At 30.9% G+C, this 17647-nt stretch overlaps 1 protein-coding gene across 2 annotated transcripts; it reads left to right on the top strand.

Annotated features, from left to right (window-relative positions):
• Positions 1–2740: 2740 nt before the first annotated feature.
• LOC107873297 (cytochrome P450 90A1) lies at positions 2741–15540 on the top strand. Of its 2 annotated transcripts, XM_016720085.2 has the most exons (8): positions 2741–3441; positions 4114–4263; positions 4402–4659; positions 14072–14158; positions 14252–14330; positions 14604–14710; positions 14798–14928; positions 15035–15540. In XM_016720085.2, exons 1-8 carry the CDS (start codon positions 2914–2916, stop codon positions 15144–15146), a joined length of 1452 nt encoding a protein of 483 aa, XP_016575571.1. In that variant the 5' UTR covers positions 2741–2913; the 3' UTR covers positions 15147–15540. The 2 variants fall into 2 exon arrangements, with proteins under 2 accessions (XP_016575571.1, XP_016575573.1); XM_016720087.2 differs by lacking the exon at positions 14072–14158.
• Positions 15541–17647: the final 2107 nt, after the last annotated feature.

The following is a 17647-nucleotide window of genomic DNA, read 5'->3' as shown; positions in this document are numbered from 1 at the left end:
AATGTTTTACTTCATGCTAAGCCTTGTTTATCCCAACATATTATTTATGTATGTATATGATAATGTTAACATGGTTTTAAGTTGGATTTGACTTGGCATTATTTTATCCCTCTATCCCCGAATTACATACTAGTGCTCAACCCACTAACCATTTTCAGACGCTATATCCCCATGTAATGCAGGCACCGAAGATACTTCTACTTTTTTTGCGTAGTGTTAGGTAGATCGAATTGGTTCAGTTGTTGTGGTGAAGTGGTGAGCTTCCATTCTTCGAAAGACTTAGTTATTTCATTAGTTTTCTTTCATAGACTAGAACCGAAGAGTTCACTAATCATTGCCAAAGTCGGGGCATATCCCGACCTAGATTATTTTTCAGATTTACAGAGGCTTGTGGTTATTACTATGGATTGGTTTGTAATGATTGACACTATTAGTTGTCTAGACTTATTGTTTTCTATCTTGTTATATGTTCGGATTTCAGCCACTTCTAGGTGTTATGTTCTGTTTGGATAGGTATAGGGGTGATCTACGATCCTCGGTGGACTTGAGATACCTGTCATGGTCAGGCCCTGGTTCGGATCGTGACTATAATCGTAGATTTAGTTCAGTTAATTTTGTATTTAGTATGTAGATAGGAATCTAACAGTGGCTAAGGTTGAAAGAATTCAGGATACTACCAGCTTGGTGGCTGGGGCAAGAATTCAGGATGCCACCAGCTTGGTGGTTGGGGGTTACTATTACAAAAAATGTTTGATGTTCTGTTACAAAAATTATTACAACAAATAATAGTAGAATCTTATTCCTGGAGCATTGTTCAAGTCATTGAGGGTACATAGGATACCGCATGGAGTGTGGCTATGGAGATTAATAGTATTAAGGAACTAATGAGATACATATCAGTAAGAGTAATTCCTTTGGGAAAGGTAGTGTTTTTGCTGATTTTTCACTAACTTAGCTTTTGATTTTGCAGGTGAAACCTACTAGCTAGAGAAAGAAGCATAATTAAATGGGAAAAACATGGAACATCTTATATCAGAAGATGCACAAATCAACTAATACAAGTTTAAAATAAAGTACATGCTCTTAAACAGGTACAAACTAAGGAATTACATAGAAAGGAAGTATAGAAAACCAACATAAACTGGAAATTATCATTGTGCGAAGATAATTCAATGGATGAGTGTACCTACACTTAGTGAGAGCTTAGGGTGAGTAAGGTACAAACATCTACACGATGATAAAACACAGTAGTTGGTGTTAATTTCGTTCTATTTAAAGCGGATTGTACTCATTATAAGAAACATTGGATTAGCTCAAATGTGAAACTATTAAGTTCTAATTGTTGAGATCTGATGATGGTATCAACTTCAATTGAAGTTCATTCAATCGATTTGAGTAAAAGGAATAAGATGAAACTCAATTAAAGGACTCATCAACTTAGTTCAACTTGAAATTGAAGATGGTGATCGACAATATAGAGCAACTATAGAAATGGAGTTTGTAACATGAGCATGGCATCAAGATCAACATAACAACATCGGATTTAGAAGAAGAGGATTGAGGATTCCTAGAAGTTTCTTGGCTGGTACTTCTCTAATTGATTTGTGTTTGCTATTAGGGATAGTTGTTTGTAATATCTTATTGGTGAATTATTTTGGGCCATATCATTTTTGGGCCTAGTCTTTATTTGGCTCCAGCATTAATTTTTGTTAATAAATAGGCTCTTGCCAAATATTAGTTAAAAAAACAAGTGTAGTTTTTAATTTCTATTCTTAGTATTAAATAACTGCATAAAGTAGCAGTAGTAGTTAAATTTAAAGTTTAAAAACATTATTAATAAGATTATTTTAGTAAAAATACGCCTCCAAATAATTTTTTTAAAGGGTGTGTCATATCAAGAAGCACCAAGTAATATGAAATGCAAGGAGTAAGAGAGTTGAAAAAGATAAAAATATACGCACATACATGTACATACATACACAAACGGTTAATGCATATAATATTGAAATAACAGTCATAAAAATAACATTCAATTTTGCAATAAATTTATAAAAGTATTATTCTACTTATAATGTTAATGAACCTAAATAAAAAGTTATAAATACCTAGATTAAAAAAATAAATTATTTATAATAAAGAGGTATAACATAAATATATTTGATATGACAAAGGTAAAACGGACATTGCAAGGGGAGAGAGTTTTTGATTATTATTCAAAATTGAGGAGTGAAAATCAAGTATATTTGAAACTTATAAATTTATTAAAACATTCAAAAAAATATTAATTGTAGTGACAAAATAGAAAAAATTATTTTATTTTATTTTAATTTAATAACTGAATAAGTAATTTAAGATATGTATTTTATATTAAGATGAACAACTAAGAGGTTGTTTGGTAGATTGTTATAAAAAATTAATGCTTGCATTAGCTTTATGTACATTAATACTTTATTTGGTAATTTTTCATCCTATGTATTTCTAATGCTTGCATTAGTTATATATTTTATTTGATATTAAAAAGCATATTAATAATGCATAGATATTCATGATATTAGTAATGAATTCTGATACATGCATTAGTATCATTAAAATTACATCCTCCCTCCAAATCTTTTTCACATCCTTTCCATCATATTATGAAGAATATTTTTATAAAAAATATATTTTTAAGAAATTATGAGATTGATCTTATTTTTAACATATCTAATCAAATATTATATAAAAAAAAAATATAATTTATACAAACATAACTAATTCAATTACTAATACACAATATTTTACGCTAATCCTAATACACCCTATCAAACGATACCCAAAAGAAACGGAAGGAGCCCTTTCAATGTTTTCACCGTGGTCACTAGTACATAAGAAAGAACCCACCCCCACAAACTGCTTTCCTAACAATTAATTAACATGGACACCATCAATATCTTTTTCTATCTTTTCCTCTGTGTTTTAACCTTTCTTATCCTCCGGGCTACGACGGCGATTCATCTTCGCCGCCGTAAAACCCGACTACCGCCAGGAACCCTTGGTCTACCCTTTGTCGGAGAGACCCTTCAGTTGATTTGTGCCTACAAGACCGAAAACCCCGAACCCTTCATCGATGACAGGGTTTCTAAATACGGCAACATTTTCACCACCCATGTCTTCGGTGAACCCACGGTTTTCTCAGCTGATCCGGAGACGAACCGGTTCATTTTGCAGAACGAAGGACGGCTTTTCGAATCCAGCTATCCCGCTTCCATACAGAATTTGCTAGGGAGGCATTCTCTGTTGCTTATGAGAGGAACTCTACACAAGAGAATGCATTCTTTGACAATGAGTTTTGCTAATTCTTCAATCCTTAAGGACCATCTGTTGGCCGACATAGACAGGTTGGTAAGACTTAATTTGGATTCCTGGACCGCTCGTGTCTTACTCATGGAGGAGGCCAAGAAGGTAATTAATATCTCCATATCCTCCTACAAAACATTTGTACAATCAGAAAGACATTACTTATTAGTATTATTTTTTCAATTCCACCCGTAATACACTATAAAGTAGGGGGGAGTATTTCAGGAAATACTCTCTTTTTGATTAAGCTGTTAATAAGTTTTAGCTATGAGTTTTAAATATAAACCGTACCTGAAAAAAAGTTAGAAAACGATCAAGGGAATAACTAATTCAATGAATTTGTAATAGAATGTGAGCGACGAATGCTTGCAAAAGGTACCGTTGAATTTGATGGAATAAATAGATGAATCAGATTTCCAAGGATAGTGGTGGGGTATCACAACTTTAATAAGTGTATTCGAAATTGAAGGGGCAAGAGTGTGTGTGTGTGTGTGTGGAGACACATAGGGAAAAGAATAGTATATGCATTGTAATTAATTAAGTAAAGATGGGCGTATGTGGTGGTAATTATCATAAAACCACAAGTGCATGTCCACAGAAAGAATGTGATGTTATCATTCTCCTTACTTTATGATACCTTTTGTTTTCTTCTAATTAAATTAAAGTTGGGATGAGGTTTCCGTTCGAGTCTCTTTATTGGGATGAAGCACTTTTATCTCTTTAATTAATTTAGAGAGTTAAAGTAATTTAACATGTCGGAAATCAAATGATGTGCAGATAACGTTTAATCTAACAGTGAAGCAGCTGATGAGTTTTGATCCGTGCGAGTGGACAGAAAACCTGATGAAAGAGTATATGCTTGTCATTGAAGGCTTCTTCACTATTCCTCTGCCTTTCTTCTCTTCCACCTACCGCAAGGCTATTCAAGTATGTAATTTATATACTAATCTACTGTACCATATTATGTGCGTTTTGAAGAATTATTTAATTTAGTACTATATAGTGGCTAGCTTGTTGGTGTGTTAACCATACATACATACGTATTACTAATTATTATCATTTCAGGCGAGAAGGAAGGTAGCGGAGGCTTTGGGTTTAGTGGTGAGAGAGAGGAGGAAAGAAAGAGAAGGAGGAGAGCGGAAGAATGATATGTTGGAGGCGTTGTTCGAAGGAGACGGGGTTGAAGGAGGGGGGTTTTCGGATGAGGAAATTGTGGATTTTATGCTCGCTTTGCTAGTGGCTGGCTATGAAACAACATCTACCATCATGACCCTGGCTGTCAAATTCCTCACTGAGACACCCCATGCTCTCTCCCACCTCAAGGTGCCCTCCTCCTCTACTCATTTACTTTTCCTTTTTTTTTTTTTTTTAATTTTAAATTTAAGTTTCTTTTATATTTATTTTACTTTTAGTGGGAGCCAGATAAATGTATATAAGGCTATTTTAAATTTTAATAGTCCGTTTGGTATGAGAATTTTTTTTTAAAAATTATTTTGGTTTAGATAAAAAGATAGTGTTTGTACATAAGAATTCCAAATACAAGTGAAATTTGTTTTTACCTTTTTTACTTCAACTTCTCTTTAAAGAGAAAAAACCTCAATTTATTTGCATGGTTAAACACTACTCCAGCTTCAATTTCAAATATTTTTAGTTTTCATGACCAAATGGCTACTAAAGTCCTGTTTGACCATAGATTTTTCAAGCAATTTTTGTAGAAAAACTTGACAAATAATGTTTGGTCATATAATTTATTGTTATTTGACAAATATATTTGAAAATAATTCAAATCCTGGGATACTAGAAAAAAATAATATTCGAGTTAAATTTTAGTTTTTGTGAACTTTTGAAAGTGAAATATGTTTTCAGATACCGTAATCAAACATATGATAAAATTTCATTCAAACATAACTTTGCCAAAAATATTTTTATACTTATATACAAGTGGCTTGGGAAGTAGTTGGAGGTTGTCCTCCCTCCTTGCCGACCAAGCCACTTTTATATTTTTATTTTAAAAATTATATAAAAGTTATTATAAATTATAATAATTAATGATTTAAGATATTTGAAATACACAAAAGGTTTGTTGACTCTCGAAATTCTATTGGCCACATAAATTGAGACAGAAGAAATAACATATATTATTTAAAATAAATAAAAAATTATAAATTATAATAATTAATAACTTAAAATATTATCAACATAAAAAAATTTTTAATTGACTCTCCATATACTATCACAATCACATAAACTGCGTGTAGTGTAAATAGAGACATATTTAGCTCAAGGTTTGACTTTAGTTTATGTCTATCTAATAATTAGTTAAAATATTGTAGAATACCTCTCACAATAATTACTTTAGTTTATGTCTTACAACATATATCTAGCCATTTGAGATTGCTTTTTTATCAAATAATTATTTATTTTGAGAAAAAAATATTTTTTTTAAAAGGTGGTGATTGATGAATTTGTAAAGTTACTTTTAAAAGGAAGTAGAATAAAATACTTTCTGCTTTCTAAAAGTTCAATAGAAATAGAAGTAGAAAATTATTTTCTTTTTGATAAAAATATCCCTATTACATACAAACACATACATTCATTCTTATTAATTAATTATCATATTTTTTAAGTTTGTTTAAAGTTCGATTTTAAAATTTTATACTCTATATTTATATCAAAAAAATTTATTTTATTTTATGATTTATATATTTTTATTTTATTCCTCACTTATTTCCTTAAAAATAAATTAAAAATATAGAATGTATAACTCTTTCTTTTTATTATTAATAACAATAAATGATAGACGAATCATGTTGCGAGATAAAATTATTTTAGCAGCACTAATAAATATTGATTCTAACATTTAATCTCTTTAAATGAATAATTCATGAAAAGTAGCATTTCTTACCATGTATTACATACTTTTTAACTAATAAAATTAAAATTTTTTAATTAAAAATATTGTAATAGATATTTAATATAATTTTTTTTGATTTTAATAGTAAAAGTTTATTGATACATATTTTTTCATTATTTATCTCTAAAAAATACTTCTTGGAAAAGATTATTCAAACACAATATATTTATCAAACACACTTTTCAAATAAATTATCAAATACAAATTGCTTCTTTTTTCAAAATTTTTATTTTCCGGAAAACTATTTTATAGAATTGTTGCTCAAATAAGTTTTTTCTAACAATAATCTCAAACAGGTTCGTAGTCAGTTTGTGTTTTTGCAACAGACTATTGCAGTTTAAAAATAAACAAATTCTAATTGAAAAGAATTAAAAATTTATATCAAAATACACTTAAATTATCTTTTTTTATTTAGTTTCATACCTAAATTTATTGAGGGCTTGAGAAATACACCTAAACTATCTTTGGGGTGGCTGCAGCAGAGCAATAGCTTCTACTATCAATTAGCAAAAGCACGTCAAAATGAAAATGAAAAAAAAAGGAGGATGCTTTTAGGTTACAATTCTAACATCGGCATTTTTCAGCTTCCGATCCATCATACAACAGAAATATATATTTGATCGTGTAGTGTAAATAGAGACAAATTTAGCTGATAAATAACATTAATGATGTATTTTTGATCCTTTTCCATAAATTATTATTAAATGCTATTTGCAGAGAAGGAAAAAAGAACTAAATTGCAAAATATAAAGTGAGAATCAAGAAAATATATCAAAAATATTTTTATTCGAATTTTATGATTTTTAATATAGAAGTGTCATTTGGTTAAAGTATATATGTAGGAGAATTTTATTAAGAGTACATAGAGAGTATTATTAATTAAATCATTTGAACAACATACCTGGTATATTCCCGTCAAGTGGGGTCTGGGGAGCGTAAGTGTTCACAGCCCATACCGCTATCTTAGATGTGAAATAAAGAGACCGTTTTCGATAGATTTTTAGTTCAAAATAAAACAATCTAGACAAAAAATAGTAAGAGGACAAGATACAATAGAAATCAACACATTCAATAATACTATATACAAGATACATCAAGTAATGCAATAAAAGATACGTCCTAAACTCATACTAATTTTCTATCCTAATTCTCCTCCTCCACAACTTCCTATTAAGGGTCATGTCCTCGATAAAATGGTGCTGCTTCATGTCATGTCTAATCACCTTCCTCCCATTTTTCTTCAGTCTCCTCGCTTGAATTCGTTCCTAGCCCTCTCGCACCTTCGCACTGGGGCATCCGTGCTCCTCCTCTTCATATGACCGAACCATGTCAACCTTGTTTTCCTCATCTTGGCTTCCATCGAAGCTACTCCCATGTTATTTCGAATAATCTAATTTTTAATTTATCTTTTTTAGTATACCCACACATCCACCGAAGCATTCTCATCTCCGTCTCCTTCATCTTCTGGATTTGGGTTTTCTTAATAGGCCAAAACTCCACCCCATACAACAAAATCGGTCTAACTATCACTCTGTAGAACTTGCCTAACTTAGGATGTGCCTTTTTGTCACACAAGATTTCGGAGGCGAGCCTCCATTTCATTCATCCTACTTCAATCCGATGAATGACATCTTCGTCAATCTTTCAATTCTCTTGAATGATAGACCCTAGATGCTTGAAACTCTCTCTTATTAATAGAATGAGTATCAAGCTTAACAACCACATTGAACTCATGAGACACCTCGCTGAATTTACACTCCAAATATTCCGTCTTGGACCTACTCAACTACCCTTTAGATTTAAGGGTCTGCCTCCAAGCCTCCAATTTAGCATTAACTCTACAATGTGTTCCATCAATCAAGATCATATCATCCACAAAAAGCAAACAGTAAGACGCCTTACTTTGAATTTGCCGCGTCAAAACATTCATCACCAAGACAAAAAGAAACGAATTGGGCGTCGATCTTTGGTGTAACCCCATCAAGATGGGAAAGTGTTCTGAGTTCCTTTCCCCGATCCTATTTCGAGTCTTGACTTCGTCATACCTCTGACCTCTAAACATCTCCAAAGTTGTGTAGTGGACCCTAAAGTTGCTATCTTTTAGATGAATTATCTGCTATCTGAATTCTCATCCAAGCAAAATAATGGGGCATTTCCACTCACAGCAGACAACCTGTTTTTTCAAAAAATATATCAAGATAATGCGATGTTCCTTGATACACACATTTAAGATGTTTCCGTTTGACCCTCTTGCCTGTCCTCATTAAAATTCAAAAAGAGATGCACAAATCTTGTAATCTCAGGGGTCGTTTGGTAGAGTGTATTAGCAAAAATAATTAATATTTTGTTTGATTCAGTTTTTTATCTTATGTATAATTAATGCTTGTATTACTTATACATCCTATTGTGTATTGAAGTATGTATTACTAATACCACTCATTTTTCATGTATTTATAGAAGAAGTGGTTTCAACATGGTAGTTTTTTGTCTTTAAATTCATACTTAAGGGTATTAAAGTCACTACAATAAATTAAAACTCAATTTAATTATTTTTTGTGCTTTGATTTTGGAACCTCATCAAAAGTTTGAATAAAAACCCATATTTTTCTCTTTAATTACAAGCAATGCCATGTAAAAAATTACCATAATACCATCACACATGACCTTACATATATTTCCACATATGTGGGTCTTCTATCTTCCATTTATTTTTCAATCTTATTTATCTTTTTTATGTATAAAATTATTTCGAATGTATTTAGGTAAATTGATTAATAGGATGATAATTTATTATAAAAATTAATTATAATTGATGCAATTAAATAAATTTAATTTTTTATTTAATTTCATATCAAACATATAATTTACTTTCTTTCTTATTTGTTACTACAATTTCACCTAATTTAATTTTTTCCTAATATATTCAATCGTGATCACCTCTAATTAATTATTATGGTCATCTAAGTATCATGTCACTTAAATTGGAGTAGAAAAAGTTTACACAATAATTAAAAATTTGAATTATTTTAAAAAATATAATTGACTATCAATGATGCAAAATTTTGGACAAGGAAAGTAGCATATATTTTTTAAAAATTACATAAAAAATATTATAAATTACAATAATTAAAAACTTGAAATATCTAAAAATAATTTGATCTATTATATATTTTTAAAAAATACTATAAATCACAATAATTAATAACTTAAAAATTTAAACAATATAAATATTTGGTTGACTCTCGATCCCGAATGAATCTTAGGATGTACATGCAATTCATTTTTTTTTTTTTAACTTTTGTTTAAATATATCAAAATTGAAAATACAAGTTCTAATACAGTACATCAAACAGTGTATAAGAAATAATGTAAGTATAAATAATACCAATATTATTAATACAAACATTATTAATGCAAGCATTATTAATACATTCTATCAACATTATTTTTATACACTCTAACAAACAACTCCACATTTAAATGGAAGAAAAATATACAAAAGCAAAGTTGAATAAAATATTACATAAGTATGTTCTATCGTGTTCTCAAAATCAAATAATTTTAATAAATATAAAAGATGGTTCTATATAATTTTTGAAACACTTAATTTGAATTTAAAATATTAATTTAGTTTAATTTCCAAGAACAAGTTGACATAAAAGAGAAGGAGAAAATGAAAGCAAATGATATTTATGGTGGCTTAGTAAGGGAATACAATGTGGGTTATTAACTGCAACCCACATGTGACGTAATATGCAATGACTAGATATTATTCTCTATTTTATACAAGTGTCAAGTCTTATGTATCAATTTTAATCTCATATTTTCTACTTAATGTAGCAAATCTTAACCATATGATTAAATATATAGACTTCTATATGCATCGAATTTTGTTATTTATATGAGTAAGTTATACATAATTATTTTGTAAGACTTGATTCCTTGAAAAATACTACCAAGTAGTTAATATGTTTTGTCTATTTATATTTTATAATTCATAATTTGAACTAATATCAATTTAACTTACTATACATAGTAAAAATATCTTAATGTTGGGCCCGTGCTGACACGGGTCATGCTCCTCTATACAAAGGCTTCAACACATGCATTAACTTGATGAATTACAAAATTACCCCTCAAATCATTGTCCCTCTTTCTCTTTTCTGCATTTTGCCATGGAAAAGCAACAATAATTTTCTCGTGTTCTCCTTTTTCCGTCCAATTAATCAAACAATAGTTGCTTTTTCCATCAGTTGTGCTTTAATTCTTTTGTTCTGTTATTTTGTTCCATCAAAGATCTTCAACAACATCACTTCCTAAACTTCTCTTATTAGCATCAAAATTTTCCTTCTCTTTCAGCTTACCTTTTATCATTTTTGATGAAAGAGCGAATTATCGCATGTATTGAAAAATTCTGGATGTCTGTCTACTTTTGATGAAGTTTTGGAAATTGTTTATACTTAAAGAATCTTTTAAGGAAAAGAGGAGAAGCTTTGGAGGATGAAGAATTGAAGTTGGGGGTTTTAAAAATTATATAAATATATATTATTTTTAGTACATCAAACCAAACATTGTATAAGAAATAACATTTGCATAATTAATATCAATATTATCAATACACCATATTCGACATTATTCTTATACACTCTACCATACTCTACCATACGATCCCTTATATTTTTATAAATTAAAAATAAAAATTAAACCTCAAAAATGCATATCATTCATAAAATGTCCTTTGTGGCCGACAAAGTAGAGAAATTGGCAATTTGTACTCGAGAAAATGATTGTTCCTCATGTGTCCCGACTCTCTGTTGTATCAACATCACACGTGCATCCCAGTTCGTACCGATACCATATTAAGTCCAATACCCATTCTAGGTTGCCATATGCCCATTATTTTTTCAACTTTGCATGTATATTTTATTGGTAATTGCTGGTATTATTTACCCCCCATAAAAGATAACTGGATATTGAATATGGGCAAAAAGAAGGGTGTATCAAAAGTGGACCCTTGCAAGCTTTTATAAGTATCCCTAATCCCTCTCCTCGTTGTCTTTATTCATGTTATTTTTTATTTTATTAATGTGTAGTTATTTCATACAATAAATTTATGAAAATTTATTCCTATTTTTCTTACATTTATTCAATTTTAGTTTAGTCAATGAAGCATAAATTAAACAGTAGCTTCGTACCTTTGATTATTGGTGCAGAAGCAAGACACTTTTTAAGTTTCCAATTTGTCTTAATTCAAACATCGATTCTTTAAGTTTTTTTGAAGATAATATTTGCGTGATTACAACTTATATAAAAAGCACTGTAGCTAAAGAATTGCAGTAAAAAATTGCTTCGAATATTTGATGTTAGTTTTCTTCGTAGTGTGTGTTGGAGGTATCAAGACGTGACATATGGTCAAAAATTAGGCCTTGAAAGGAAAGGGGAGAATAGTCAAAGAAGAGCAGAAGCATCGGGTCTATGTTCTGTAGAATAAAGGAGTAAACCGGATCTGCACGCCTGTCTGTCTTTTTTTTTTTAAAAAAAAAATTAAATGGAAAAATTCTTTGCAATTTCTTTTTTAGACAGTGTGAACCCAAAAAAACAATTTTGAAAAATAATTTTTTCTCTATTTGAAAATAACTAATTTAAATTTCTCATTTTTATCTTTAGTGAAAAAGCTTTATTGTCTACACTGATACTATGACAATATTTATCATATTATCTCTATTAATTGATGTTTAGTAGTACGTATTGAAATATAATTTGGAAAATTAATGATTAATACTAAGGATAAAATATAAAAAAATAATTGACGTTTCTTAATATGTTAAAAGTAACAATAAAATGTAAAAATATTATTTTTTGGAATAGTGGACAAATCAAAGTGGCTTTTTTTTTTGTTTAATTAAAGTGAATTGATGGAGTAAATCTAACGGTATATTCAGAAGTTTTTTTCCTTAATATATTTTGGTTGTCAAGTGGGTATAATAAATATTTGTTTTAATTGTCCTTTATTTTCCTTCAATATTATTCTTATCATTAATCACTCTTTTTCAATTTATTTGTGTAAACTTTTTTAAGTACGTTTGTTTCTTCTCTTTTTAGCAACCAATAGTTATTCACTTGTTTACATGACGTGTTTAATATCCCAAGATTAAAAGACATTTTATTACATTCTATATTGTTTTAGTTTAAGACCTTAAAATTTAAATGTTCTTTTATTTTTGTAAACTCCATATCAAGTCAAAATCAAATTAGTAAATTGAGAGAAAGATGTACATAAAATATTACTCTCTCTGTCCACTTCTTTGAAAAAGAATATTTTTGAAATTAAGAGAATTACTCTTTTCAAACACTATTAATGATAGGGATAAAATGAAAATATAATTTTTATTGCTAGTAATTTGGAATAACTATTTTTTTTAATACCGTGGATTATTAATATGAAACTGAGGGAATAGTATTCAAACTTAGATTTTGAGATTGTAACTCGTAACATTAATTTGGTAAGATAGACTGGTAATAAATATTTTTTCAAAAAGAATAAAACTTGATTCAAACAAAAAGGATTTGAGGGGATAAATAAATGGTTGAAAAAGGGGAAGACTTTAGGAAAGTGGTGTAAATTAGAAGTCAGGAAAAAGTATACAGCATGTTGGTAAAATGTTTTGTAGCGTAATGATCAATCTAATTCCTAAATCCTTAGGCGGATGGTCTATTGTCGGCTCGTTGCTGCTCTGATTTAATGGCAGCCGCATGTCCCACCATTTTGAACTTTTCTTTTCGTACTCCTTCATCCTAATAACTCTGTTCTTTCTTCTATTTGCTATCAACTTCATTTCTTATTTGATATCTTCCTCATTCTTCATATTATTTGATGTTTTTAATTTTATATATTATTTTAAATAGTTGATTTTTCACATTATCAAGAATAGATTACCTTGATTTAGATAAGTGAATTTTACATAATCAAGAAACCATTAAATAAGGAGCAAGTAATTTTATTCATTTAATATTGGAGATTCTAGTACACATTATGTCAACTTAGAAAGATATATATTTTGGTTGAGGGTAATTTTAGTGAAAACACATCTAACTTTCTAGGGGTGAGCGGATTATTTAAAGGATGTGACCAAGCTAAAAGCACCATATAATATGGATCGAGGGAGTAACTATTTCTCTGTTGCTTTGTGTAAATCTAGCTTCACTGAGTTACTTGTTTGCATTATTCAAGGCACACACTTCCCAACTAAATATTTCTCTGTTGCTTTGTGTAAATCTAGCTTCACTGAGTTACTTGTTTGCATTATTCAAGGCATGCACTTCCCAACTAAATTTCAAAATTCACTCATTCACCTTTACTTGTTCGTAATGGATTAAAAATTTTTCACGTACCATATGTCCATTCCTGACCGTGAGGTGGGGTGTTGAGAATGAAAAAGGTCTCACATTGATGGTTAATGGGATGTGCGGTTTCTTCATAAGGCCTAGATTTCGGCTGTGAGTCTAGCCAAGACCTAATTTTACAAAAGAAGAGCATTATTGATCATGAGACTGGATCATAGGTTGTCAATGGAGGAAAAGATCATTTTACTACAACCGTTAGCCAATAATTTTAAGTGGAAAGGAAGCATTAGCCAGGAATTAAGCGAAGATGAATTATTGATTATAATTGAACTTGTTTTGGCAGGAAGACCATGAGGAGATCAGGTTAATATGAGTCTGTTGATGCTATGCACTTACACATTGTGTGTTGATGCTATGCACTTACACATTGAGTGAGCGAAGATGAATTATTGATTATAATTGAACTTGTTTTGGCAGGAAGAGCATGAGGAGATCAGGTTAAGAAAAGGTGAAGTTAAGTCTTTACTGTGGGAAGACTACAAGTCTATGCCCTTCACTCAATGCGTAAGTGCATAGCATCAACAGACTCATTTTATTACTCAAAATTTATAATTTATTATGCTCTCATGACATCTGTGTCTATACTTCCATGTTCAGGTTGTTAATGAAACTCTGCGAATCGCTAACATAATTAGTGGAGTGTTCAGGAGAGCCATGACTGATATAAGTATCAAAGGTAAGTTGCCATCACCTAGTTCATGATTTAAGGGGAGATTTCCCTCTCAATGTAAACATGACATTTCCAACATTGCCTGCAAATACTTTGAAGTAAAGAGAAGCTCTTTGGGAGATTACATGTGAAAAGTAAAACCCCAAACAATCATTAGCATGTTCTTGTCATTAGTTTGGGGTCATCCAAGCATATGATTTCGATAACTATATCTTGTTTAATGCACACCTATGATCGATAGTTGTTACTAATTAGTTGGAGTTTATGACGTTCTTTCAGGTTATACCATTCCAAAAGGTTGGAAGGTTTTTGCTTCTTTCCGAGCTGTTCATTTAGACCATGAACATTTCAAAGATGCACGTACATTTGATCCATGGAGGTGGCAGGTGCTCTACTATGTCTCTCTATTGGCCTACCCTCCCCCCTGAGGTTGATTCATGTGACTAAACATTTACCAAAAATTGTGTAAACAGAGTAATACAGGATTGATAAGCTCATCTAACGTATTCACACCATTTGGTGGCGGACCACGGCGCTGTCCTGGTTATGAGCTTGCTAGAGTGGAACTCTCTGTTTTCCTTCATCACTTGGTGACTCGTTTCATGTATGTTTGACTCTCACTATGCAAATTGCATTTTCCAAAATATGCAAAACTACAATGTCTTGAAGCGTAAAACACTTCTCTTTGTGCTAAATTTTTTGATTTGCAGTTGGGCTCCGGCTGAACCAGATAAATTAGTGTTCTTCCCAACAACAAGGATGCAGAAGAGATATCCAATGATCGTCCAACATCGAAGCTTGTTTGACCTGTGTAAAAAATGAGGTCTCTGCGATAGCAGAGAGGAGAAGTGAAGAGTAGAAGGGTTTCTGAGATTGTAGGATGCTGAGCAGGGTGGTACGAATGAATCTGTACGAAAGCTTAATAAGACGATGGTAGTTCGAGCATAAGAAATTAAATTATCCTGTAGTGAATTGAGCAGAGGCGACATTTTGCTGCTATGAATGAAAGGAGAATCAGGAAGATTTTATTTATTGTTTTTTTTTTTGTTTTGAGCAAGTGGATTCTCACCCGGAACCAATGTACCTCTTGCACGCTTCCTCATCAAACCTAACTACAAGAATAGTTAATGGTTGACAGTTGTAAATGAACACGTCTGTACAAAAGAATCAGAAATTTCATTCATAGGTTGCAAATACAGTTAGGACTTGCAATTCATCAGTTCGGAGCACATCAGTTGTGCGCAACTTTTGTTAGAAATGATGCGAGTGTAAGTATTCAGAAGTTATCTTTTTAAGTTGCTCATAATGACTAATTGAAAAACTTATCCACTTTTCACTCTCATTTTACTTTTTAAAGTATATAAAGTCGACATTTGATAACTTGTCATCAGTCCTCCCTCGCCGTGAATGCGATAAGCATGTAAGACACCACGACCAACCAAGCAATCTTTGTGGACCTTTTCAGTGGTTGACTTATGCTATTTAGTGATACATATTCGGGGAAAATTCTCAATCAACCGAGATAAGTTGATGTGATTAGTCAACTTCACTATTATGATTTCCTAACTTCAAACGATCGACTACATTGACGTACTTTGTAACTCAGTTAATCATTTCACAGGTCATGTTGACGAGAGTCACCAAGCTCAATATGAACATAATGACATAAAATAGTCATGTGAAATATTATAGCGCTGTATAACCGACTCAATTACTATGTAATAAATGTGAGTCAGGTGAATTAGGTTCAATTATTGAAACAAGTGCAAAATAGGTCAATAAACTTGTTCAAAGGAGTAAAACTAACCACAATGTAAGAGTTCCATCAATCTTCACTAACTTTGAAGAAAGATGAAGATTATAACTCAATAATCAAAGGAATTAATTCTAGTGCCTCAAATACATCAGTTTACTCCAATTGAGGAACTCAACAAAGACAAACTTCAACATACAAGCATCCCCCGCTCAGTCAAACAAATAGTCAAATATTCATTAGTACAGACTCAAAGACACCTAAAAACTAGTGAAACAGTACATTGTTATGATGAAAAGTCCTTTAGTTTTGCTCAATGGCTATTGCTCTTAATGATGATTCTGTGAATAGGTGCGGCTCGAATTGATCTTCAGGCCATATAAATGCTGGAGATTTGTCACGTCCTAGAAAATCAAAGACTAGGACTTTATAAGTAAATTTGTGATTTGCTCCCTTATAAGAAAGATGCATCCTATAAAAAAAAACTTTGATTCTTCTTTAATTTTTTCTTCTTTTCTCCTATATTTCTTTTATTTGTTTCTTTCCTTCTTTCTCTTAATTTTTCATATAATGTACACGATGTCCTTGTGCACTTGCGCCTGGAACTGGTTCACATGACTAAGTATGCATAAGACAATAAATAGTGAACCAAGTTCACTTTGTCAATCATAAAAACTACATGCATGTTCTTCAATTTCTGAACATCATGAAACATACGTGAGAGCAAACTAATACAATAGGACTGCCATTAAGCCTCTCATATCATAAATAAGGAACGTTGAGTTCAAAAATACAATTTTAAGCAAAAACCATAAATGAGAGGCAAAAATTATCTACATACGTAACATGAATAACATAGGTACATAGCCTGTAAGACATAACAAGAATAGTGACGGCCCCAAGAACTATAATACATAAGACATGACATAGCCCAAAATAATACGTGGGGGTCACCAATATCAACCGAGAAGGTGGAATTCCTAGTAAACCTATATCATATGTTTCAATGGCCCTTGCACAAGGAATATGATTACTGTAGAATAGCACCATATGATAAGGCATAATCAATCAACACAATAAAAGAAATTAAAAAATTATATGAGATAGGAGAGATATCTTTTCATATTGATTATTATAATATACATGTGAGCGGATACATAATCCTTGACCTAGTTAGAATAGGCCATTACACCACAATGCCGTGTGGATTGAAGTAACATGAACTTTCATGAGTAGATTCATTTTAGAGAATATCTTATCAATGTTGAAGTGGGACTTTAATCCAGTCCTATCTTAGGACTTCAACCTTATCATCTTACCCTACACCAATATGTATAGTTTTGAGAGACTATTGAATATATATTATCTAAGTACTCTAATAACCCTTTCATAATAGATATTAGATATATGGCTCTTTATTCAATAAAGAGTAGCTCTATTAAGCAATAAATAACATTAAGATACTTTGATGGACTTCAATTAGAAATTTAAAACATGTCTTATGATTGAAGAAGTGATCCATCCCAAAGTATATCATTTGAAAAACTCTTACAACTATTAAGAGGTCCAA

This window comes from Capsicum annuum, chromosome 6 (genome assembly GCF_002878395.1).
Source record: "Capsicum annuum cultivar UCD-10X-F1 chromosome 6, UCD10Xv1.1, whole genome shotgun sequence".
Taxonomy (NCBI): Eukaryota; Viridiplantae; Streptophyta; class Magnoliopsida; order Solanales; family Solanaceae; genus Capsicum; species Capsicum annuum.
The sequence above is the reverse complement of the archived record's forward strand: the minus strand, read 5'-3'. Positions and strand labels throughout refer to the sequence as shown.